The following is a 24,330-nucleotide window of genomic DNA, read 5'->3' on the forward strand; positions in this document are numbered from 1 at the left end:
TGGCTAAATTAGTTGAGGCAGATCAACAAGGAAGATTTCTGGCAATTGAGATAATGATAGAAGGAAAGAAAACACTTTTATTGGGGATATATGCTCCCAACCAACAGCAAGAGAAATTTTATAAGTTGATACATACAAAATTATTACATTGGGATTATAATTCATGTATATTGATGGGAGATTGGAATGGAGTGTTAGACCCTAGTATTGATAAGAAAAGAATAGTACAATCTACCAAATTGCGATCTAGACTGCCTAAGACTTTTTTTGATATGATGGAGGATATGGAATTAAGAGACATTTGGCGTGAAAGGAATTATAGAGAACAAGATTTTACATTTTTTTCAGATAGACATCAATCCTTTTCAAGAATTGATTTTATATTAATTACAAATGATTTTTTTTCCAGGGTAAAGAAGAAAAAGATTTGTCCCAGAATTTTAACTGATCATAGCCCAGTTTGGATGGAACTGGAGTGTGGGGAAAGAGCTAGGAGATCTTGGCGGTTAAATGAAAACCTTTTCAGATACGACAAAAATGTAATAGAATGTAAAAAACTAATGAAGGAATTTTTTGTTTTTAATATGAACAAAGGAACATCTATGGATATGGTATGGGATGCTAGCAAAGCATATATGAGAGGAGTTTTGATAAATATGAATAATGCTTATAGGCGTAAACAAGTGGAGAAAAGGAGGGAATTAGAAGAAGAGATTAAGAAAAAAGAAAGGGTGTTAATTGATAACCCAGGGGATAAGAAAATCAAAGAAGAGATCAGTTTATTACGTGGGCAATTTAATATGATGCTTTCAGACCAAGTGGCAACCAATCTACAATATGCTAAACATAATACTTTTTGTAATGCAAATAAACCAGGTAGATGGTTGGCATACATGCTGAGGAAAAAACAAAAATCTCGTACCATAGAGAAAATAGAGTATAAAGGTAAAGAGCTGTATCACCAAAATATGATTAAAAAGGCATTTTTAGAATTTTATGCAAGACTGTATACTGCAGACAAAATACAAGGTGCAGAGGTAGAGACATATCTGGATAGACAGAATATTCCAATAGTTACAAAGGAACAAAGAGAACGGTTAAACCAATTAATAACAGAGGAGGAGATCCTCTCAGCAATTAAACAGTTAAAAACTGGTAAGGCTCCTGGTACGGATGGATTAATAGCTGTGTATTATAAATATTTACAACTGGAGATGGTTTTACCTCTTAAAGAATTATTCAATAGAATTCAGCTGGGTGAAGGGGTACCACCTTCATGGAAAACAGCTTTTATTTCGTTAATTCCAAAAGAAGATCAAGATTTGACACAACCCAAAAATTATAGACCTATATCCTTATTGAATACAGATTATAAAATATTTGCTAAGATATTGGCAAATAGGTTAATGCTAGTAATGCAAAAGACGATTCATGCTGACCAAACTGGTTTTATACAAGGTAGACAAATGAAAAATAATGTAAGACAAATTGTTGACATATTGGAACATTTGGAAAGGAATAACCAAATCCCTGCGGTGCTTATATTTCTGGATGCGGAAAAAGCTTTTGATCGATTAGATTGGCAATTTTTATTGAGAGTGGTTAATAGGATGCAATTTGGGAATTGCTTTATGCAGTCCATAAAAGCAATATATCAGGAACAGACAGCTCAGATAATTATTAATGGCAGTTTGACAGAAACTTTTAAAATTGAAAAAGGCACGAGGCAGGGATGTCCCTTATCGCCATTATTATTTATATTAACTTTGGAGTTGCTGTTAAATAAAATACGTAATGTAGTTGGGATAAAGGGAATCAAAGTTAGAGATTATGAATATAAGATACGGGCATTTGCAGATGATTTGGTTATGACCTTAACTCATCCAGTGGAATCAGCAAAGGTTTTGATTGATATAATAAAACAGTATGGTCAAGTATCTGGGTTTAAGATAAACATTGGAAAAACAAAGATGATAGTTAAAAATATGACAGCTAATCAAAAAGAGGAGTTACAAAGGGTAACGGGATGTGAAATAGTTAAAAAAGTCAAGTATTTAGGAGTTTATATTGCATCTTCTAATGGTAAATTGTATAAGTATAATTATGAATTGATATGGCATAAAATACAAGCTGAAATGGATAAATGGAAAAAACTACAATTGTCCTTGTTGGGTAGAATAGCAGTTATAAAAATGAATGTGTTGCCTAGGTTTTTGTTCCTCTTTCAAATGATACCAATATTAAAAAAGGATGCCAACCTGGAAGAGTGGCAGAAAGGTATTAATAAGTTCGTATGGCAAGGTAAGAAACCAAGGATAAAATTGAAAATAATGCAGGACATACGAGAAAGAGGAAGATTGAAAATGCCAAATTTAAAATTGTACTATGAAGCAGCTGTTCTATCAGCAATTAGTGATTGGATTAATTTAACAAATGGAAGGATATTGAATATTGAAGGGTATGATCTGGTCTATGGTTGGCATGCTTATTTAGTGTATGAAAAAAGGGTGGATAGAGCATTTAAGAGTCATATACTGAGAAATGCTTTATTGCATGTCTGGAAGAAATATCAATATAAGTTAAATGAAAAAATACCTATATGGACAGCACCCAGGCACGCAATAGAGAATACGAGTATAGAAAGTAGACAGGATGTAATTACGTATAAAGATATTCTCATTACGGAGGGAGGTATATTAAAATTAAAATCTGTGAATGTGTTGAAAGAGGAGAAAATAATTCAAACATGGTTTCAATATGTACAATTACAAGGCAGATGGAGAAAAGACCAGAAAACTGGTGTTATACAAAGTGATGAAAATTTAATTAAACAAATTAGAGACCAAAGCCCAATGCATATAAAAAGATTGTATAATATATTGATAGAGATGGAATCGGAAACAGAGCTAGTTAAGGACTGTATGATAAAATGGGCGCAGAATTTTGAACAGCCAATAATGATGGAAACGTGGGAGAAAATATGGGTAACAAATGTGAAATTTACTAAAAGCGCAAAATTTAAGGGAGAACTTTTATAAAATGTTTTATAGATGGCATCTAGATCCAAAAAAGTTATCTCGTATGTATCCGAATGTACAACCAAAATGTTGGAGATGTAATTGTGAGGATGCTACTTATTTTCACATTTGGTGGACATGTAAAAAGGTTAAAGCGTTTTGGATTAAAATCTGGTGGATTTTACAAAATATTCTTAAAAAGAGGTTGAAATTTACACCACAGCTGTTTCTTTTGGGTATAGTTACGGATTGTACAGTTATAGAGACCAAATTGATTTTGAATTTAATAACTGCAGCAAGACTGTTGGTGGCACAATATTGGAAAAGCAAGATTTACCTACAATCCAAGAGTGGACAATGAAAGTTATAAATCTAGCGGAAATGGCAAAAATCTCAGCGTACTTGAAGGATCATTCAAATGAAAGATATTTAAGAGACTGGAGAAGATGGATAGATTATATTCAAAATAAATTCCGGAATAAGAAATTGCAAATAGGTTATGAATGATTATATAGATATTTAGTGTGTCTTTAAGTAATAAAGCTAGGTGGGTAATTAGGGAATTGAAGGAACAAGAGATGTGGAATGTCATAATTGTTTAGACTAGGATTGATTATGATTGTTGAAGTTTATACCCTGTAATTTGTTTTGGGAAGGGGAGGGGGGAGGAGGGAGGTTGAGGTAGGGAGGGGGGGAAATATGTAAACTTTTTGTAAAACTTTTCAATAAAAAAAAAAAAATTAAAAACATTAAAAACATTAAAACTCATTCACACTATTCATGGCTGGATCTCGCCGGATCGCAAGAGCAAGATCAACGGCCCCAGGCCTGCCGGAAAAGCCAGGTCTTCACCGCTTTTTGGAAGACCAATAGGGTGGGAATGGTCCGGACCATAGGAGGTAACTGGTTCCAGAGAGCTGGGGCAGCCACAGAGAAGCCCTCCCCCGCGGGCCCGCCAGTTGGCATTGTTTAGCTGACGGGACCCGGAGGAGACCAACTTTGTGGGATCTTACCGGTCGTTGATGTTATAGTTGATGTTTGCTTATTCATGTATTAAATACCAGCTAACTAATAATTAACTGGCAAAATGGGATAAAAGGCAAACAGAAGCAATGAAAGAAAGAAGCATGAACTATGAGCAAGAATGTACATTATATATTTCCAATAGAAGAGAATATATGTACCTCTCTGAGCTTGGTTAATTGCTTGCAGACATTCTCCAGCGCGCTACTTGGAGAATCCAAAAGCATGGGTTATTCTTAGTCCGTTAGCCAGAGACTGAGTGAATATGCCTTTAAATTTGTTGACTCTGCCTCCACTGCCTGGCTGAGACTCAGTTTTATTCACTCAGTCAGGCTACAGAGACTTTTGGATTTTCTCTTCAAAAACAATTTAAAAGAACTTTCACCCATGACTTTGGATTCTTCAATCTCTTTCATTTCACAGTTTATTGGAGCTGCATCGTATTGTGATTGAGGAGTTTGGACTTTGCGATCGGCCCTCCTCTGCTGCTGGCGGTCGATGGGTTGTCCCTGGGGCTCCAGGCTGGCTCCCACTGCCCATTCCTTCATTAGCTGTGCTGCGGAGCTCTGTCCTGTTGGACATCTCTACTTGTCTTAAACTTGCCGCCGGTGTGTGCGCTGGTTCCCCGGCTTGCTGGCAAAACTGCCACCACCCCTTTCAACTCCACGGACTTACGAGGTGGCTTCGGAGTCCCTGCCCGGGTCTGCCGCTGCAAACTCTTAAGTATTTGCATCGGCTTCACTGCGCTTGGAATGCTCTTCAGTGTTCACGCACCTTTTCGGCTCACTGACAGGACCGCGGAGACGCTGTAGGGCCTTTTCCCGCCCTCACGCCATTTTGTTTTTCCAATGGATAGCCGCGGAGGTGCTGAGGAATAATTTCCCTTGTGCCATTCTCATTGCAGTTTGAGTCGCTGGAGCACAGAGGAGCAGCATAGCTTTTGTGCCATCTATCTGGGGACAATTAGCGAAGCAGAGCAGGGGGAATGGAATTTCTCCTGCGCCCGTCATTATCTGAGGACTATAATAACAGTTTCTCCGCTGATTGTCATTAGTGTTTGCCATCTCTGAGCGCTCTAGGGACGCTTTGCAGATAATGCCAGAGTCTTAATTTCGCTGGATTGCTCCAAGTAGTCAAAGTTGGCTGTGAGTTGCCTAATTCTCCTGATCTCCATTAAAAAAAAAAAAGATAAATAACTATTACAACATTCCTCAATGGCTGATTCCGAGCTTTCCTCAGATCTTGAGCACACCTACACTCCCCCAAGAGTTCCAGCGCATGCCAAGATGGCACGCAAAGGAACCAAAAAGGGCACCAAACATGCTCCTAGCATTGACAAGCCCACCTCTGCCCGGGGATCCGCCCAGTCCTCGGTGGAGGCCAAGGATACTAACAGGAGACATTGAGTCTTGGAAAGGCAGTTTGCCTTGGCTCGCAAGAAGTCCAATGCTTCGGCCCATCAGGGGACCGCGACTGTCTCCACAGCTGTTCCAGATACTGGCCTCAACCCTGGCCCTATGCCAACTGCTGTTCAGGGCACATCTTCTTCTGTTGCTCCCCTCCAGTCTCCAGATACTGGTGGACAACATTCTTCTCAGGCTGCCTCATCTACAGAGCCTACAATGGTAGCTCCTAACCATCCTCTGCCGCTATCTTTTCCAACTGCAACGTTCACCCCCATGGCTGCAGGGCTCCGCGCTGGGAGGGATTGAACCCGGTTCTGTTCTGTAGCATTCAGGCCTTAGTATCTGAAACGATTTCTAAAATCCTGTCAACTGGACATCATCAAGGCATCCAGTTCCCCTCTGTGTCAATGGCCCCCCAGCCACCACCCTCCCAGCTGTCCGGTGGGCTCGAACATGATGGATTTTCTCAACAGGGTTCAATTCATAGTGAGGATTCCTTGCTAGATGATGACGATCATGGGGCCATGGAATTTTCTGATGACGAGGGTCTGGAGCCGGACAGACCGTCATTTACAAGCCTTTTTCATACCTCCCTCATTAAGTCCTTATTACATAAGGCTAAAGTCTCGACTTGTTTGGCTGCCTCCGAAATTCAACCTGATCGTTAGTAGGCGTCTAATCCCCATGACATGTTATTTACAGTTCCCAAGACGGAGCAGGATTTTATTCCCTGCCCTCAACTTTTCGCAGAAGTGATTCAATGGCCATGGAGCCAGCCCGGTTCTATAGCAGCTCCTAATGGTCATGACAAAAAGTTATACTGCTCTGCCCCAAGTCTTCAGGATTTGTTTCAGTTGCCATTGGTTGATGCGCCCTTGGCCAACCTAAGCTGTAAAGCTGAACTAGCTTTCCTCAAGACTCGCCAAGCAGTCGCCTGGGCCATTCAGGCTGCTACTTCAGCGTCATTCTTCAATCGAGCGTCATTGATTTGGCTACGCCAACTGCAAGAATGTCTCCCCCAGGAAGACACAAGACTGCACCAAGATATCAACAAACTAGTAGCAGTCACCGAATACTCGGCTGACGCTTCTCTGAATGCTGCGAAATTCGCTTCCCGCGCCTTGGCCTCCACCATCACATCTCGTCGCCTCCTTTGGTTACGCCACTGGAGGGCGGACGTGAAATCCAAGTGGCGCCTTGCATCGGCACCATACAAGGGTTCCAAACTCTTTGGAGACGCTTTGGACCTTATATTGGTGGAGGACAAGGATAAACAGAAAATTATGCCATCTTCCTACAAATGAGCTGACCGCAGGTATACTCCATACGCGCCGAGGCAGCCCTTTTGGACTGAGCTGGGACCCAGTGGGTCCCAATCCTACAGGCCTTATTCCCTAGGGTTCGACTATCCATCTGACTGGACCTCCTTTAGAGATCGGGGTAGACATTAGCCCCTGACCAAACGTCCGTTTAGAGGATCGGACGACGCAAGTGACTGCCAATCCACCTACCCCATTGGCGGCCGACTCCCATCACTTCCTTCGCCAATGGGAGCAGTCTACAACAGACGCATGGGTCCTACAATCACTGCGGCTGGGCCTCACCTTGGAATTCTCCAGCCCTCCCACTGCTACATCCAGTGCCCGGTTTCAACAGACTCGGACAAAACACGCTTAATGGACACGGAAATCCAGCACCTCCTGGACATCTGCACCATAGAGCCGGTTCCCATAGAACATAATGGAACAGGTTTTTACTCCATCTTTTTCCTCATTCCAAAAGGTTCCGGGGGCTGGAGGGGAATATTGGATCTAAAAGAACTGAACAAGCTGGTGGTGTACCACCAATTCAAGATGCAATCATTCAAGTAGATCTTGGGTTGCATCCGGAAAGCAAACTTGATGACTTCAATAGACCTCAAGAAGGTCTACCTTCATGTTCCAATATGGACATCACATCGAAGGTTCCTGCATTTTACATATGCCAATCTGCATTTTCAAAACCAGGCCATGCCATTCGGCCTGTCATCGGCCCCCAGGACCTTCACGAAACTTCTTGCGGCAGTGGCAGCCACTCTCCATCTAATTCCCATCAGAGTCCTTTGCTACTTGGACGACATTCTCATTCTGTCGTCATCCCACACACAAGCTCTATGAGACCTGGCGATGGTGTGCCAAACCTTGCAATTTCACGTCTTCTCTCTGAACTTGGACAAAAGCCATCTACAGCCCACCACTCACATCCTCCATCTAGGTGCGGTGATAGACTCTGTCAGGGGACAAGTTTTCCTGTCTCAGGATCGTCGACTGAGCACTATGACCTTAATATCTCAGGTCCTTTCATCCAGATCAGTTCCCCTGCTCCTGTTGTCTCAGTTGCTTGGGAAGATGATCTCGTCCATTGCAGTAGTTCCGTGGGCTCATCTCCATGCCCGTCGGTTACAATGGTTCCTCCTCCCATACCAAAAGTCACTTCTCAGCAACTCCAGATCCAAAGTGCTGCTCCCACAATCTGTTCGTCTGTCTCTCACCTGGTGGACTTCCATGGCCACGGCAAAGGGTTGCATGTTCCAAGAGCTGCAACGAGTCACCGTTACAACAGATGCGAGTCTGATGGGTTGGGGTGCTCATCTTCACTCCAGCATGGCTCAGGGGCGCTGGTGTCCGGCAGAACTCCAAAATGACATCAACTGGTTGGAGCTGAGGGCAGTTCATCTGGCCCTCCGACACTTCCACTCTGCCGTTGCAGGCCAACATGTGCTCATTTTAACAGACAATATAACCATGAAAGCACATGTGAATCGCAAGGGCGGCACTCGTTCCAAGCCACTCATGGATGAGGCCGCGAAGATGCTGTCCTGGGCTGAGAGACACACTTTCTTGATCACGGCACAACACATCTCCGGGTCGACCAACATTCAGGCGGATTGGCTGAGCCAGACTTGGATAGATCAGGCAGAGTGGCGGCTACATCCCACACTTTTCAGAGAACTGTCGCACCGGTTTGGACTTCCGATTATGGACCTCTTTGCACATCCCAACACCGCTCAGCTTCCCCAGTTCTTCTCCCAGTTCCCATGTCCGGAGTCGGAGAGGGCCGACGCACTCTGGTGTCTTGGCCGCCGGGCCTGCTCTATGCATTCCCGCCACTCCCACACATCCCGAGGGTGGTGCGCAAGATCCTGGCGGAGGACACGGAAGTTCTTCTGGTCGCCCCCCATTGGCTGCGGCGTCCGTGGTATGCGGACCTCTAGAGTCTGTCTGTCGCCCATCCCTGGAGGATTCCCCAGGACAGGATCTCTCTCAGCCAGGGGGTCATTCTGCATCCAGAGCCTCAGTGGCTCCAGTTGACCGTCTGGCATTTGAGAGGATCCTCCTGAGGAAGGACAGCCTTTCAGGGCAGGTGATCTCCACCATTCAAGCTTCCAGGTGCGACTCTACGAACCAGATCTATATCGCCACATGCGATCATTTTGCTTGTGGTGTTCCCGGAAGCACACCGATCCGATCGCTGCTTCCGTGTCTGACATCCTTGAGTTCCTCCAGGACGATTTTGACAATGGTCTTGCCCCGAACATGCTTCACAGGCAAGTAGCGGCCCTACACACTGTACTACCGGGTACCATTGATCATCCTCTCACCCAGCACCCGAGGATTCGTAGTTTTCTTAGAGGGGCTGCCAACCTTCGTCCCCCCGTTGTCCACTGTTACCCAACCTGGGACCTTTCTTTGGTTCTCCAAACGCTCATGTTACCTCTCTTCGAACCTTTGGGGTCCATCAGCCTCTGGTTTCTGACTCTGAAAGTTGCCTTCTTGGTGGCAATCACTTCTGCACGAAGAGTTTCCGAGATTGTGGCCCTTTCCGTTTGGAGTGACCTCTGTATCTTCCATTCGAACAGAATAGTCCTGCCGATGGATCCCTCCTTTTTGCCCAAGGTCGACTCACTATAACATCGCGCCCAAGAACTGGTGCTTCCTGATTTCTGGCTGGGCCCATGGCATCGACTAGAAGTCCAGTGGCATACCTTGGATGTCAGGAGGGCCCTCCGCAGGTACATTAACCGGACTGCACCCTTCTGAAGATCTGAGGCGCTCTTCGTATCTTTCCTTCCTGTATCAATGGGCCGAAAGGTATCCTCCTCTACGATCGGCCTCTGGATTAAAGCATGTATATGCAAGGCGTACGGGATCAAGAATAAGGCTTCTGTGACTGACATTTGCAGGGCAGCCACCTGGACTTCACTTACACCGTTCATCCAACATTATACGGTTGACTTCTTTGCCTCGGCTGAGGCGTCCTTTGGACGGCTTGTGTTACAAACGGTCCTTCCTACGACGGCCACCTGGGAGCATTCAGCCTCCCCCCCATCGTAGTACTTGCTTGGGTATATCCCACACTTTTGGATTCTCCAAGCAGTGCGTTGGAGAACGGACGTTGACTTACCTGAACGTCCCTTCTATGCGCCCTGCTGGAGTATCCAACCTACCCTGGCCGGCTTCTGCTCTTCGGTCCCAGATGGCTCTACTTGACATTCTTCTTGTCTCCTCCTTCGTGAACAAAACTGAGCCTCAGCCAGGCAGTGGAGGCAGAGTCAACAAATTTAAGGGCATATTCACTCAGTCTCTGGCTAACAGATTAAGAATAACCCATGCTTTTGGATTCTCCAGCAGCGCACATAGAAGGGACGTTCAGGTAAGTCAACGTCCGTTTCATTACCTAACTAAATATCTATAAAACATTCAAAAGATACAATGTAAAAGCTAAGAAGAGAACAAAAAGAATAGGACCTACTGTATTTTCTTCAGCGACAACATCCATAAACAGGAATTTACACCAGGCAAACAAACAAAACAATATCCCAATCAAGGAACTACTAAAGAGATAACTATGCCCTCACCAACACTGGCAGGACAATTTACTGTATATAAACGAGTAAACCCCACACTTAATTTCCAATGGTGATATTACCTAATTTGCGTAATAAAACATCTGGAAGCGAACAATATCAAGGATTTCACAGTTCAGTTCTGAGTTATGGTACATATATTCTCTTCTATACAAAATATATAGATAATGTAAATTCTTGCCCATGTTTCTTTCTATAACTATCAAAAGAACACAGAGCTTTCCAAAACTACTGGAAATAATGCCATGGCTAATATTGCTGTAATTGCTTATTTGCTATTATTTGTTGGCTAAGCACTGTAATAATTAAATTTGCTATGGGTAATTAGCATGAGCTGTTCCAAAGGAAGTGGCCTTAATCCTTTTGTGTACATAATACCACCAGAAGTGAGATGGACACTAGATGAACCCCTTCACTATTCTGTATTATTAAAGAAGCATTTGGTGGATGGGGATGATTGAATCGGAAGCCTGCTAGATCAGGGGTGTCAAACTCAATTTCATTGAGGGCCACATCAGGATTGTGTTTGATCTTGGGGGGCCAGAGTGGGCATGGCCGGAGTGGGCATGGCCAGCTCAACATCGCTCGTGTCGGGGGCGCCTGTGGCTGCCTGAGTGCTCTGTCAGCGAGAACAGCTCAGGAGGGCCGCCTGTGGCCCCCTCAAACTCTGTTTCCAGCTGCGACAGCCTCATGCAACCCTCTGCCAGCAAAAATGAAGCTTAGGAGGCATTGAGTTTGACGCCCCTGTGTTAGGTGTTCTCCATTAACTCTCATGATCTCACAAGCAGTGCGCTAAATGCTAACTGGAAATTATGAAAGTTGAAAACCTACAGGTATGTTGGGGAAAATGGAAGATGGAAATTGACCAGCCATAGGCAACGTGATATTCTTCAGACATTTTGAATAATAACTCCCACACTATTTTACAAATGAATTTGACATTACAGATAGTCCTCGACTTACAACAGTTTGCTTAGTGACCATTCAAAGTTACAACGGCACTGAACAAAGTGACTTATGATCATTTTTCACACTTACAACTGTTGTGGTATCCCCATGGTCACATTATCAAAATCCAGATCCTTGGCACCTGACTCATTTATGACAGTTGCAGTGTCCTGGGGTCACGCAATCACCTTTTGCAACCTTCTGATAAGGAAAGTCAATGGAGAAGCCAGATTCATTTAACAACTGTGTTACTATCTTAACAACTGAAGTGATTCACTTAACAACTGTGGCAAGAAAAGTTGTAAAATGGGTCAAAACTCACAACAACAGAAATTTGGGGCTCAATTGTGGTTGTAAATTGAGGACTATCTACATTCATTTTTAGACTCTTTAGTCTAATATCTTTTCATGAGTAACATGTTTTTATGAAGTAACTAGCATGATTTAGTTATATTATTCCAAACCCTGATTAATTCACATCATTACAAGCAGACAGCCATATCCAAGGACTACAAAAGAAACAAAGCTATTCCTTCACTAGGTGATCCATATACTCTACATACATACACTCACACACAATCAGAGACTGTATTGTTGGCATAAAAAAGGCAATGTGTTCTTGGTGACTAGGTAAATAAATATTACTTTCTGTATGTCTTGTTTCTTATAGTTCTCCAGCTAAGAAATCTGGCCTTAAAAAGTCTTTGCAATTTGAGCCATACACCTTTGATTGTGGAGCTGAAGGTCAGGGCTCAGAGAATGCAGAAGTGTCAGTATCTTCCTTCAACAGTCTTATAGGAATGGTGGCAGAAACCTCTGAGGATAAGTACCGCCTTTTAGACCAGAGAGATAAAATTATGCGTCAAGGTAAGAGTTGTTGAAGTGCTGTGATAATGATACTTGAAATATAAATTGGGTGAGAGGATTTGTGAAGTCATGAAGCCATATACTTATTGTAACACAGCAATGAGGATATTATTATTGATATACAATACTATAGTATTCAGGAATGTAGAATTATAATACTTCCTGTATTTTCCCCATAGTATTTTATATTTAATTCTGCCAATTTCTAGTTGGGCTCGTAGTAGTGTACAATAAACAAAAATCAGATCAGGTTAGCTTTATTTCAGTCTTTTTGTTGTTGTTCAGTCAATATGCAATTTCCAGATATTACCTGTACAAGTTCTGCAGGTTTTTCAAAAGTAGTTTGCCTGCTTCCTAGGGCTGAAAGAAGGTGACTGGCTCAAGATCACCCTGCTGATTATATGCCTAAGGGGGACTACAACTCATGGTTCTGTACTGCATGTTGTGAAATGCAAAAATTTACTCAGATAACAATAAAACAAAATAAATATAACAGTAATAAATAAATAATACAGAAATAATCTTTAAAGCTTCAAATCATATCTTTTGTTATTCTAGCAAAAAAATAAGTATATTGATGACAGGGTTAAATAAATAAATGATCTTCCAAACAACTCTGTTTTTAAGTCTTTTCAAAAAGTCATTGATGGAGTCATCTTGATTTCTAATAGGAGGATATCCATAATGTAGGTCCCAATGATGAAAAGCAGTAGTTTCTTGCTTTCCTTTGGATCTCATAGTGAGAAAGAACCTTAAGCATCTATTTCTACAACATGCTCACTGAATGGGCAGAATCTACTTTTAAAAGGTGGTTTACTAGATACCTGAATGTCAAACCGTGTAATGTTTTAAAGATCAAAACCAGCACTTTGAAGTGGACCTGGAAACCTACTGGTAACGAGTATAAAGTCTTCTGCACCAGTATTTTGTGTGAATAGTAGTCTTCATCCATCAGTAAATAGGCTACTGCATTGTGAAGATGCAGCTTTTGATTAGCTTTCAGTGGTCCAGTCAATAGTCGGGATGGTAGAATAGACTGCAAGATACCCATATCCACTAAGCTTACTTAGGTTTGAGCATGACTGTTGTTCTGCATCCTGATTACCACTTGAACAAGGCAGTATCCCCTGGACAGCCAAAGGTCAATCTATACATTTATAATTCCTAGGGGGAAAATCAATAATGCACATATAATGTAGTTTTAAAAAAATTAGGGTTGCAAGGGTTCATTAGTGCTGTTGGTAGAGTCCTTATCTTTATAGAACTATTGGTAGATTCCTTATCTTTATAAATAGCTATTGTGGGACATCACTGCTAATTGCAATACAATTTTCCTACAGATGGACAGAATACAGCTAGAATAATAAAAAAAAAGTTGCTGAAATTTAAAAATTCCCATTTTACTAATTGTACATCTTATGGATATGTTATCAATTCATTTTATGAAGCATTTTTAAACATGGACATTTTTCCATGAAAATGTAGCAAGTTTATTTTTGGAAAACATATATATTTATACCACTTTGTATATATAAAGCAGAGGAGGTGGAACCATGCACCCCAGGTAGTCCTTGACTTACAAGAGCTTGAGGGTGGAGGTTTGTTCTTGAAGCTTGTGGGTTGGTTTCCAAACATTTTTGTTACCAGGCTAGGTAATATCTTCAGTGGAGTTTAGGGGATGTCAATGACAGTGTTCTTCTGCTTATAAGGGTTTCAGATGTGGGTGTGTCAAGTGAGGGTCTTGTTTTTATAACCATTCAAAATTATGATGACCTTGAAATTGGGTGCTTTATGCCTTTTAAAGCACTTTTGCTCATTATAAAATTTTGCACTCGTCCCATGGGCATGTGCATTTTGGGTGCTTGGCAACAAGCTCACATTTATGACTGGTTGCAGTGTCTCATAATCACATGACCATGATTGATGTTTTTGGTTTTCTGCAAAAACCACCCATTTGGACGAATGGTTTTGCTTAACAACATTACAGTTCACTTAACAACTGCATGATTAAGCATGATTTGCTTAACAATCATGATTTGCTTAATGACCACCATGAAAAATGTTTGAAAAATGGGTCTGCTCATGTGGTTGCCTTGATATACGACCACAATGACTTATGACTAGATTTCTGGTTCCAATTGTAAGTCAAGAACTACTTGTACCTGGGCATATTCCTATCATTTTCATTGTAAATATTGATCCTCTCTTTGCATGTGTACTTCTAGTGAAATGAATACTCTATACCTTATCTATTTAGCTCGAGTAAAACAAATGCATCTTGGCAAAGCTAAAACCTTTGTTGGCACATGCCCAGATATGTGTCCAGAAAAAGAACGTTACATGAGAGAAACAAGGAACCAACTTAGTTTTTTTGAAGTGATACCAGGAACTGACAAGGTAAACATAATTGAATACTTTCCATGCAGAAATTCTCCTACTTCAGATTTATTATTCGTGTTTGCACACAGTGCTGTATTATATCCAAAATCTTAAGATGTCTTTGATTTAGAGCTCTTTTTTATGTGTTGAGGGTTATTGACACATTTTAAAGATGCTTCATTCATTCCCAATTCCTTTGCCTATTATTTAATTTTGCACATGGTAAAGAGCTCTCTCCTCTTTATATTTTTAAATATAAAAAAATAGATTATGTAGCACCAAGAAAACTATAATGATTTTCTTTTCCAGATCTGAACCTTATTTTGCTGCTTTTTACTTAAGACAGTTTAGATGATTAGGAAATCAAATAACATTTATTGGATTCAAATTAAATTTAGGAGTATGCTTTCATTCTGTGAGTTCCATTCTTTTCCACTTTAAAAAGCTATTTCTTGTTACAGATCTGTATTTACAAAATATGTGAGAAATTTGGAAAAAGTGAATAAATTTTAGTTCTTGATTCTTTTTTTCTTCAGTTATTGTTTAACGGATTTGAAAAAAGATCACAGGTACTTTGTTGGGGTGTTTTGTCAAAAGTAACAAATTCTTATCTGATTTTGTATGTGTTCAATCATATCTTATTAAGCTTTATTATATATGATTAGTGGGACCATTTACAGTAGCTGAAGACTGGTATATATCCTCATCCAAAGTCAAAACCGTCAACATAGAATATTTAATATTAAATACAAGATCTTCCCTTGAAAATCTTTTAAAAATATGGGAAAAGGTTCCAGAATCTGAACATGGTGTGCCTCTCTGGAGTTCTTTCTGACATAAAATTCTTCATTTCACTAATTATAAAATAATTTATAGTCTATACTATTTTATAATTATATCATATCAATCAAAATCTAGATTCTGTTGTAGAAGATGTAATCATATTCTTACATACTGTATTTTCCTGAAAATAAGACCCTGTCTTATATTTTTTTGAACCCTGAAATAAGCGCTTGGCCTTATTGCCATGCACTCAAAAGCCCTATTGGGCTTCTTATCAGGGGATGTCTTATTTTGGGAGAATCAGGGTACTATATTAAATACTTATAAATCATTTGATTTGGACCCTTAATCAGGACAGGAATTTATTATAGTATCCCTGACAGATAGCTGACTTTGTTTGAAAATCTACAGCAAACTACTGCAATTCTAGTAAACTATTCTACTGTTTAACCATTCTTTACAATAATGAATTAATTTCCATAATGAAGATTGAACTGTAAACAGCACTGTAAAACTGGCAAATCTTTTCCTGTTCCTCTCTTATATTAAAACTGAAACGTGAAAATCAGTCTGTTGTTATATAGGGTGCTGTCTAGCATTGAGAAGATCCAGCTTTGAGTCCATTCTGAACAATATAAACTCAATATATGACTTTGAACAAATCACTGTCTTTCACCCCAACCTCTCTTATAAGGTAGTCATTGCAAAGGAAAAATGAAAGATGTCCATTTAAGCTACCTTGGATTGCTGAGGAAAAGGTGGGATAAAAACTTCAATCCAAAATTTTACTGAAATGATTTTCTTTCTTTGAGGTTGACCATGCAGCAGCAATAAAAGAATATAGTAGGTCTTCTGCAGACCAGGAAGAACCTTTACCACATGAACTGAGGCCTTCGGAAGTATTAAGCATGACCATGGACTATTTAGTAACTCATATCATGGACAAAGGAGAAGGGAACTACAGGGAGTGGTATGATTTTGTCTGGAACAGAACCCGAGGGATAAGAAAGGTAACCATTAAAAAAAACAACATTGTATTTCACAGAATAAATACAAATAAAAGGGTAAGGCTGAAGGAAATAAAAAGTGAGGGCAAGGAAGAGGGACACATTGTGGAGATAGCAAGATAATGCTTACCTTTTCCCTCAAACACCACACATTCTTGGCCTTAGTTCTCAAACTTACTTACCTACCTACCTACCTACCTACCTACTTGTTTATAAAATTTATAGGCCACCTCAAGGTAATTCTGGGCGGCTTCAGTCATAAACATATGGAAGGTATTGAGATTTGGTTTTTCTTTGTTGCTTTTGCTGTCTTTGAACATTAATTCTATTTATGCTGTTTGATTTCTTGCTTGCCTGTTTTTTTTTTACACTTCCACTTCCTCTTGTACCTGGAAATATTGGTTAATCTGCATCACCTTTTCATCTTCTGCTGTTCCACCAATGAAAAAAGTGATCTCTTTTAACTGCATACTTCTTGGGTTGGGATCTGAAGATGTTTGGAAGTCCTTCACTTGCATTATATAAAGCATTAACTGAGAGTTATAGAAACATATAATTAAAAATAGCTTCATAAAGTTTGTAAGTAGATTTTGATGGGTTTTATTTTGTTGAATTTTATAGTTCTAACAATTTGCCATTTTATGTTTGGCTAGGATATAACCCAACAACATCTGTGTTCTCCTCTGACTGTTTCCTTGATTGAAAAATGTACCCGTTTTCATATTCACTGCTCCCATCATTTGTGTGAAGAACCCATGTCATCATTTGATACAAAGATTAACAATGAAAACATGACTAAATGTCTCCAGAGCCTGAAGGAGATGTATCAGGACCTTGCAAACAAGGGTATTTACTGCAAGGGTGAAGCAGAATTTAGGGGATACAATGTCCTCCTGAACCTCAACAAGGGGGATATTCTCAGGTGACTTTTTAAATGTTTACAACATTGATTTGACTTTTTTCACTACAAACATCTCATTGCATTGTTAATAAATCTTGTCAGAATGACAAGAATGAATCACTTTTAATATAGAGAGCATAACTATATGATGGGGTGTTCAGTGTTGTTTGACTAGGATCTGCATTCCAAAAGATAGGCAAGTCAGCATTAAAAAGTAGAACACTAATAGGTAAGAGCAAAAATGCAGTTTAAAATATTTATTATTTTAAATTGATCAAAGTATCTTTGGATAATATAATATTAATTCTTACAATTTGCTGGGAACATTTATAAGAGTTCTGAGGGCCATATTCAATGGATCTCTGGACATTTTTTGAACTCGTTGCAGATTTTCATAGTGCAAGATTAGAAGAGACCAAAGCTTTATTACCATCTAACACTGCCAAGGACAAAACCATCCATCATTAGTTCTTTTAAATTATCATGTAGTCCAGAACAGTGTTTCTTGCTAGTTGCTAATGACAAATTATACCCTGCTTTTGAAATCAATAGGCTAGCTGCATTTGTTCAGCAGTATTAAATTGTCCAGGTAGTAGGCTTCTCAGTAGATAGACATTGATAATTATTTGTCCCCAAGAGTCTATTTCTCTTTTCTAATAAAGAGAATTACAATTCTACAAGAGAATTGTAATTCATACAATTTCATAAATTTACTGATAAATTTATTTTTTGCAAAAGTATGCTCTTCAAGCCAGAATAAAACAGTTGTAAGTTAGCTAGTTCAAAAACAAAGAGTTGAAGCACCTTAAAGGTTAACAGATTTATTATGACATGTATCTCATCAGACCCATGAAAAAGTTGATTACTGTCATAATATTTATTTAAAAGATGATAAGTTGACAAAGTTGGGAGGTGCAAGAGATTGTTTTCATTCTTTTATATTGACTTCATTACTGCGTCTTCTGATTGTTCAATCAAATCCTGTTTTTATTTGCAGGCCAGGGAAAACTCTATAATGAAATTTATTCTGGTCTAAAGACTACTTTGATAATAATTATTGTAAATTTGTTCACATGTTTTACTTAGCTGTAGTGTGATGTCTTTTGGCTTACTGTGGTGTGAGTTGGTGTTATGAGGATCAGATCACTAATTCATAGCACTTTGAATTAAAAATAATTAGTCCAGCCATTGCTTTTGCTTGGCATATTAACATAGCTATCCATCTGTCATTAATAATGCATATATTTTAAAATAAATATTTAGATACTGAAAAAAACATTTCAAATATTTTGTGGCAGTTTTAAATTTAAATGCATAATTCTGTATGAATTTCAAGTTGAAGTATCCCAATGTTTTTGCAACTTCTTTTAATGCACCTGTTCCATGCTTCCATTGTGAATAAAAAAGTGAGCTTTTTCCATCTTTATTTCAACAGAGAAGTGCAACAGTTTCGTCCATCTGTCCGAAACTCCCCTGAAGTTAGATTTGCAGTTCAAGCTTTTGCTGCATTAAACAGCAATAATTTTGTCAAATTTTTCAAACTTGTTCAAACAGCATCTTACCTGAATGCATGCTTGCTTCATTGTTATTTCAATCAGGTAAGAAATAACAGCCATTTTAATGTTTATAATATTACGCAGTAACAAAGGTTTTTTTATATTACATTACATTACATTGCATAACAGACAACTTCTGTATTCTTATAACAGACTATTTAAATTTCCTATGCATCCTGATGGATCAATGTGCCTTTTGCAAAACAGATAAAATCCTGAAAATCCTGATAATAGTAATGATTTCCCACTTAGTTTTTTAAGTAGGTGGATTTTATTATAGACCTAAGCAAGGCAGTAGACCAGGAGTGAAATGCTCCCGGTTCAGACCGGATTGCCTGATCCGGTAGCAATGGAGGCAGGTGGTTCGGAGAACCAGTAGCAAAAATTCCTGCTCCCCCCCATGCCCAGCTGAGTCGCGCAATCATCAGAGGCTTTTTTTTTCTTTTAAAAGCATTTTTTTTACAACCTCTTTGGCTGAAGAGGTTGTAGAAAAAAAAATGCCTTAAAAAGCCTCTGATGATCCTAGCTGAGTTGCCTGATCGTCAGAGGCTTTTAAAAACATTTTTTCCTGCAACCTCTTAAGATTGTAGAAAAAATGCTTTTAAAAGTAAAAAAAAAAAAAAGTTGGCCACACCCACCCAGTCACATTACCCACCACCACCATCAAGCCACGCCCACAGAACCGGTAGTAACAAATTTTACATTTCACCACTGCAGTAGACTAAGTATTTTCATTGGTGGACAATGATTGACTTTGTTTTTAAAAGTAGTCTTCTCCACTGATAGCATTCTACGATTGGTGTTTTTCAAGGACATGTCTACAACTGTAGACATGGTTTTATGAATTAAGACTGAGCTCTTCTTTAAAATATAACACCAAGAAACCTACAAGCATATAACAAGCAGTGAAGACATGAATACTTTTCAATGTATTGTTGAGCTTCCAGTATTCATAGCATTACAGAGATACTTTAGAACCAGTAATATAGACTTCTTTATCTTTTGCCTAAATAAAAGGAAACCTTTATTGTTAAAGATAACCTTCTTAATATTTGTACAGCTTTATTTTCCCCCCAAAGATTCATGCTGTGTGACCTATGGCCAATACAACTTCCAAACCCATTGTAGTTGTGCATGAAACATTCAACTACTTCCCTCCCAATTAATATGTGACAGAGACCATAACATACTTTTAATATTAGGATTATGTAATAGAATGTTATAAAGTAGTGAAGATATTAATATCTCTTAAAATATTTTTCAGATTCGTAAAGATGCTCTAAAGTGTCTCAATTTTGCTTACACGGTGAACTATCAGAGATCCACTATATTTCCACTGGAGAATATAGTTCGCATGTTGCTGTTTAGAAACCTTGAAGAAGCAACTGATTTTATAAGTTATTATGGCTTGGGGGTGTCTGATGGGTAAGTGGTTGTTTTGCCTAACAGGATGGGGAGTTTAAATGTGGTGATCACGTGGGTTAATATCTGTCACAATTCCAACAGTAATGGGCAGGCTCCATTATGGTTATGAATCGAGGATTTCCAAAGACTGGTTCAAATTATTGATTCAGTTTATGCATTATAAAGTATCTGACACAGAAACTTGTTCTAGTTTAATTTTAATATTGGATTGGCCACATGTTCCCCTTGTATAATAAAATATTAGTCTCCTTTCTGTTATCATTTTAACATCTGCCTGAATAGACCAAGATTGAAAATCTCAAATGTTGAAAGTCTTTGAACTGGTCTTTGACAGATGATTGGACAATACAATAGTAAAAATGTTGTGATAAATGTGACATATGACAGAATCTGCAGATTTATTTATTTATTTGATTTATATAACCTTTGATCAAGTGCCAAGTCCACTGGCCCTAGGTTTTTTATTGGAAAGCACTTGCCACAGATGTTTTTTTAACTGATCTAAAATAACTCTACAAAGCCAAAAAGCTGGGTTTTTTTATTGTTCATATACATAATTTCTACAAATATAATGTACTTAATATATTTGGACATATATATTAATATATTAATATATATTTGGACAGTGCAACCGTTTGTGTCAGGGCTTTTATGTTTTTAAGTGGGATTCATATTAATTAATTGCCACAAATGTCACATCAAAGGAGAGATAAATTAAGACACTATTATGATTTATTGTAGATGTGTTTTGAAAAAAAACCCTTGTGAAATAGTTCATTATAATCTTGAAATAACATGTTTTGTACTTCCCCTACACAGTTCTGTGGAATTGAATCGGTCTGCCTTTTTGGAACCAGAAAGTTTGCCCAAACCAAAGAAAACCCTGTTTGTTGGGCAGAAGCTCACTCTGCCTATTGGAGAAATTGTCAGTGGGGGGCCTCTACAGCACATGACTCCTCATGTACCTTTGTGTAGTTTTAATGCTCAGAACAAGTACACAGGAGAGAATTCAGTAGTGGATTCAGCCAGCAATCTTCAGAAAGTCAGTGTTGATATAATAGGTAAGAAGCTACAGTCACAAAATGACAATAGGAATTATGATTGTTTCCTAGAACCTATTATAAAAAATATACTGGCTGTCATAGTTTGCATTTACTATAGATATTTCATCACTCTGAAACTTTAATATTAAATACAACAAAGTCTTGTTAGAGTATTAAAGTTTTTGCAGTTCATCTGATTGAAATGATGTATTCTTTATTTGTAGAAAGCAAGCTAATTAATGTAGAAAGAGATCCCAAGCTCTTGCATGGTATTTTTTTCATCAAGGTTATAATAATTTGTATTGAATTGCTGCTAACTCATCTTAAGGAAGGTCCAATGTGTTTTTTAGTTCAATGCTTTGACTTGGTCCTATCCTTTGATAGAATGCAGGTTTAGAAGTATAACTAATTATATAATTATCACATTTTTAATGTTAAAGTGTTTCACATACTAATAATCTCTCAGTGATAAATTATTATCATTATGTACTATAGAACCAGTAAACAGGTAGAATGTTTCAGGTCATCCAAAAGTATTTTTAGCAGAAGAAAATTTTAGATAGAAATCTTTGATTAATGATTTAAGTTATGAATTATTAACAAGATGAGAAAAAGAGAATTCTGGACAGTGGTACACTTTCTAATCTCTTGTGCCTTAGATCTAATATTTGCCTTTTTGAAATAATACTGTTTTTAGAGAAGAACATGCTAGTATGTGTATTACTCACAGGTGATTTTAAAAGAGAATGCACTCCTTTAAATAACAATAAACAGAACAGTCTTATCTGTTCGGGAAGAAAGATTGTTTTCGACTGCATTAAATTTGGTTTGTTTTTTTCTCCCAATGCTCCATAATGACTTTAATAAATTAGCATAAATTGTATGTACTAAATCTAATGAAAGTAACTGTAAAACTGTCAGTGAATACTAAAATATAGTATCTCTGAATAGCATGAGAAAAAATAAGTACACCCCATGTAAAGTTTTTTCTTTTTTAGCATGTAGACATATCAATAATTTATCTTCATTCAAACACCGTGTAAAGGTAATGTAATTGAACAAAACTATAAAAAATGACTTTTCAGTCATTTATGCAACAAAAAAAATCAACAGATATTCCTGCATGGAAAAAGTAAGTACACCCCTGGCTTGAATATCTGGAATTATCTCCTTTGGCAGAAACAACCTTGAGTAGCCGTATCTTGTAACTTTATATCAGTCCTTTATACCAGGGATGTCAAACTCAATTTCATTGAGGGCCACATCAGCGTTGTGTTTGACATTGGGGGGCCGGGGTGTGTATGACCAGCTCGATGTCACTTGTGTCGGGGGCGCCTATGGTGGCCCGAGCACTCTGCCAGCGAAAACGCTCCTGAGCCCTCCCAAGCTCTGTTTTCACTGGCAGAGGCACTCTGGGCTGGTCCTTCGCTGTTTCCAGGGTGGCCCTGGAATCTAAGCACCCTGTGGGTTGGATCCGACCCCTGGGACTTGAGTTTGAAACTCGTGCTTTACACTAATTGGGAATAATTTTTACATACTGCTCAATGCAGAATGTTTGCGGTTTCAGAAACCATTTCAAATCACACTACAACATTTTAATGGGATCTAGATTTGGCATTGAATTGGCCATTCCAGAGTCCTCCATATATTTTTTTCAACTATTCCTTGGTGGATATGTTGGAATGTTGGGGGATCATTGTCATGTTGCAAAATCCATGTTCTTTTGAGCTTCAATCTGATAGATTGGTCTCACATTATCCTCAACAAAGAATTCATAGTGTGTTGCCCAAACCCTGTTGCAGCACAGTAGACCCAAACAATAATATTTCTGCCATCATGGCATCACATAAAATTTTGTCTTTGGTTCTTGCCAATTTGTAGGTAAATACTGTGTCTTTGCCCCATCTGTCCAGAGCATGTTGTTTTGGATGTCCTGGCCTTTGCCTAGGTATTCATGAACTTGCTGGGGTAGCCTGGCCTAGACAAGTTGGCAGCTTTCTTCTCTTGTAGATGATTATCTAGAAAGTGGGAAGATTGATACCCAATTGCTTGGCGATCTTTTAAAATCCCTTTCCAGAGTCATAGTCATATGTAAATTTTTTGTGACTACCTCAGAGAACTAAGGATGGTGACATCACTCAGGTCAAAAACAATGAGCAAATCAAACTAAACATCCTCCCAGATCCTGTTTAATAATATTCTAAGTAATTTCAGCTGTTCTAGTGCACTGGATTCTAATTATAGGTATTTGAGGTAGTAATAAATGTAGGAGGGATACTTACTTTTTCCACATGCAAATTTACATTTATGTTTATAGCAATTATATAATGGCTTACAATGGACTACTAGAGATTAACAATTGCTTCTCTCAATGACTAAGCTTCTGATCCTAATTGTGGTTTTAAGTCAAGGATTGTCTATAAAAGGACATATTTGTTATATCCCCTTTATCAATATTGCTGAAATGAAGATCGAATATCTATTTTGAAATAATTTGAAATTGTCAAAAAATTCAATGGGGTATATAGTCTGTTTAACATATGACTGTTCTTTGATTTAGATTGTTAAACATAAATGCTTAATATGAAAATAATTCATTCCAAATCTGGGTATTAATTCATCTGGCGGGGTATTCTGTTATAATAGACAGTGTCTCTTTGACAAGCAGAAATATTTTACAGTTCAGGTTTCTGAGGTAATTCCCCTAAACCATACCTTTACCCATGGTTTTCAGAAACCATCCTGGAAAAATCTGCCCTGGATTGAAAAAATGTTTTTAAAAGTTATGAAAATATTGTTTCTCTTGCTTAATAGCTTGATATTTTACTGCCTGTTTTTGCCCACAGAACCAAGAATAGGAGAGGAAAATGTAAAAATGGAAGCACTTCAATCTCAATCTTCATTTTTACTTCGACCATTCCCACCTTCATTGGTGTCTTCCTCTGCAGAGTCCATCTTCCAGCCCATCGCACAACCATTGTCTCCCACACCAAAGCATCAGCCTGAATATAGTGATATGGTGAGAAGCATCTGACATCTCTTAAATTATCACACCTTTTTTTAAAAAAA

The 24,330-nt window shown here is 38.7% G+C and overlaps 1 protein-coding gene across 1 annotated transcript in view; it reads left to right on the forward strand.

Moving 5' to 3' along the window:
• Positions 1–24,330, forward strand: part of MCM3AP (minichromosome maintenance complex component 3 associated protein) — an 82,386-nt gene that overhangs the window by 12,589 nt on the left and 45,467 nt on the right. The window contains exons 6-13 of the mRNA XM_070933153.1: positions 11,971–12,167; positions 14,425–14,564; positions 16,142–16,339; positions 16,990–17,258; positions 18,673–18,835; positions 20,058–20,218; positions 21,038–21,279; positions 24,108–24,280. Coding sequence (XP_070789254.1) covers positions 11,971–12,167; positions 14,425–14,564; positions 16,142–16,339; positions 16,990–17,258; positions 18,673–18,835; positions 20,058–20,218; positions 21,038–21,279; positions 24,108–24,280 — 1,543 coding nt within the window. The remainder of the gene's footprint in view (positions 1–11,970; positions 12,168–14,424; positions 14,565–16,141; positions 16,340–16,989; positions 17,259–18,672; positions 18,836–20,057; positions 20,219–21,037; positions 21,280–24,107; positions 24,281–24,330) is intronic.

The sequence above is a fragment of the Pituophis catenifer genome, unplaced genomic scaffold (genome assembly GCF_029215685.1).
Source record: "Pituophis catenifer annectens isolate HBS135680 unplaced genomic scaffold, rPitCat1.0.hap2 SCAF_1, whole genome shotgun sequence".
NCBI classification, from domain to species: domain Eukaryota; kingdom Metazoa; phylum Chordata; class Lepidosauria; order Squamata; family Colubridae; genus Pituophis; species Pituophis catenifer.